This window comes from Nematolebias whitei, chromosome 22 (assembly GCF_014905685.2).
Source record: "Nematolebias whitei isolate Nwh7 chromosome 22, NemWhi1, whole genome shotgun sequence".
In the NCBI taxonomy this organism is placed as follows: domain Eukaryota; kingdom Metazoa; phylum Chordata; class Actinopteri; order Cyprinodontiformes; family Rivulidae; genus Nematolebias; species Nematolebias whitei.
The window spans coordinates 21,012,450-21,013,840 of NC_056519.1; the positions used below are offsets into that span (position 1 = coordinate 21,012,450).

General features: G+C 37.6%; 1 protein-coding gene across 1 annotated transcript in view; it reads left to right on the forward strand.

Annotated features, from left to right (window-relative positions):
- The window catches only part of LOC119428533 (CUGBP Elav-like family member 2), a 77,785-nt gene extending 77,081 nt beyond the window's left edge, over positions 1 to 704 (forward strand). The window contains exon 4 of the mRNA XM_037696216.1: positions 442 to 704. Within this exon, the coding sequence (XP_037552144.1) occupies positions 442 to 635 (194 nt within the window). The 3' untranslated portion in view covers positions 636 to 704. The remainder of the gene's footprint in view (positions 1 to 441) is intronic.
- Positions 705 to 1,391: the final 687 nt, after the last annotated feature.

The window sequence follows — 1,391 nt, forward strand, 5'->3', positions numbered from 1 at the left end:
ATATATATATATATATATATATATATTTTTTTTTTTTTTTTTTTATCTCCACTTTAGGAAGTGTTTTTTTTTTAAATAACATGGTTAAATCAAGTCATCTGGACAGATTCCTCTTTTTTGACCTTCTTCCAGATGTCTTCTACCTGGATTATTGAGCATGCATCATGACATTTTTTTTTAATATTATTTTTGTCACCAAAACACCCTAACGCCCTGTCACACCCTAATACTTTAGCTCAGTAATCTCATGAGACTTATAACTTTTTTCCTAACTGAAGCTATCTATAGCAGGTAAGATATTTACTGTTCATAACGTTTCCACAAGAGCCTACATGAGAGAGTCTGAACTACTGCTGGAATTAAATGAACAAATTACATTTAGATCTGATTTTGAACAAACCTTTTCATCCAAACTTTTTTTGTTTGTTTGTTTGTTTCCAGCTGTTGAAGACAGGAAGCTGTTCATCGGCATGGTGTCGAAGAAGTGCAACGAGAACGACATCCGGGTCATGTTCTCTGCGTTCGGACAGATCGAGGAGTGCCGGATCCTCCGAGGGCCCGACGGGCTCAGCAGAGGTACCTGTCGCTCTCTGACTCACCTCCATCCAGACTCGCTGCACCTCATGTCAATATAACTGCCTGAACGGCCTCTGCAGCTGCAGTTCATTGTCGTGTAGTCGGTAAAGTCATAACCAATACTCACCTCTGAACTTCGTGACTGGTTGAAAACAATCTGAGACAATTGATTATTTATTTTTATTATTATCTATTTACTGCAAAGCAAAATAGGATGCATTTATATAGGCGCTGTTGGCATGAACACAGAAATGCAAAGAGAGAGATTGATTTTTATTTATTTTTTACCACACTGCCATGAAAAACAGGCTATTTTGTAATTCCATGTGTTTTTGTCTATTAGCAAAATATCTCATGTACCTGTGGGTGGAGTTTTATGAAACTTTCAAAATGTAAAACCTGGATGTGTAGCTACGTTTGATTGCCTTTTGAGTAAACCACAACTCAAGACGACTTTCACAGCTAACCATATTTAGAAAACACAAAATAGCACTTTGACGGTCAAATCAGCTGCATTTCAAAACCCGATTTGCGTAAGCGTGCACGCGCAGAGAGACAAGCTGCTGTTCATTTCTTCGAACTTTAACAAGATAACTACCAAAAAATATTTATTTATTTGTTTGACTTTGTAGTAAACGTGCGTCTCAGTCTAACGTTTGCTTAATAAAAGGACTTTAACGGACAAATCAGCTGTATTTCAAAAGTATTTGCTGCCTCGGTGCTCCGGGAGCGTGCAGACAGGGAGGAAAAAAGAACGAGGAACGCTGCTCGTTTCTTCAAAATTTAACAAGAAAAGCACCTAAAACAATTTGTTT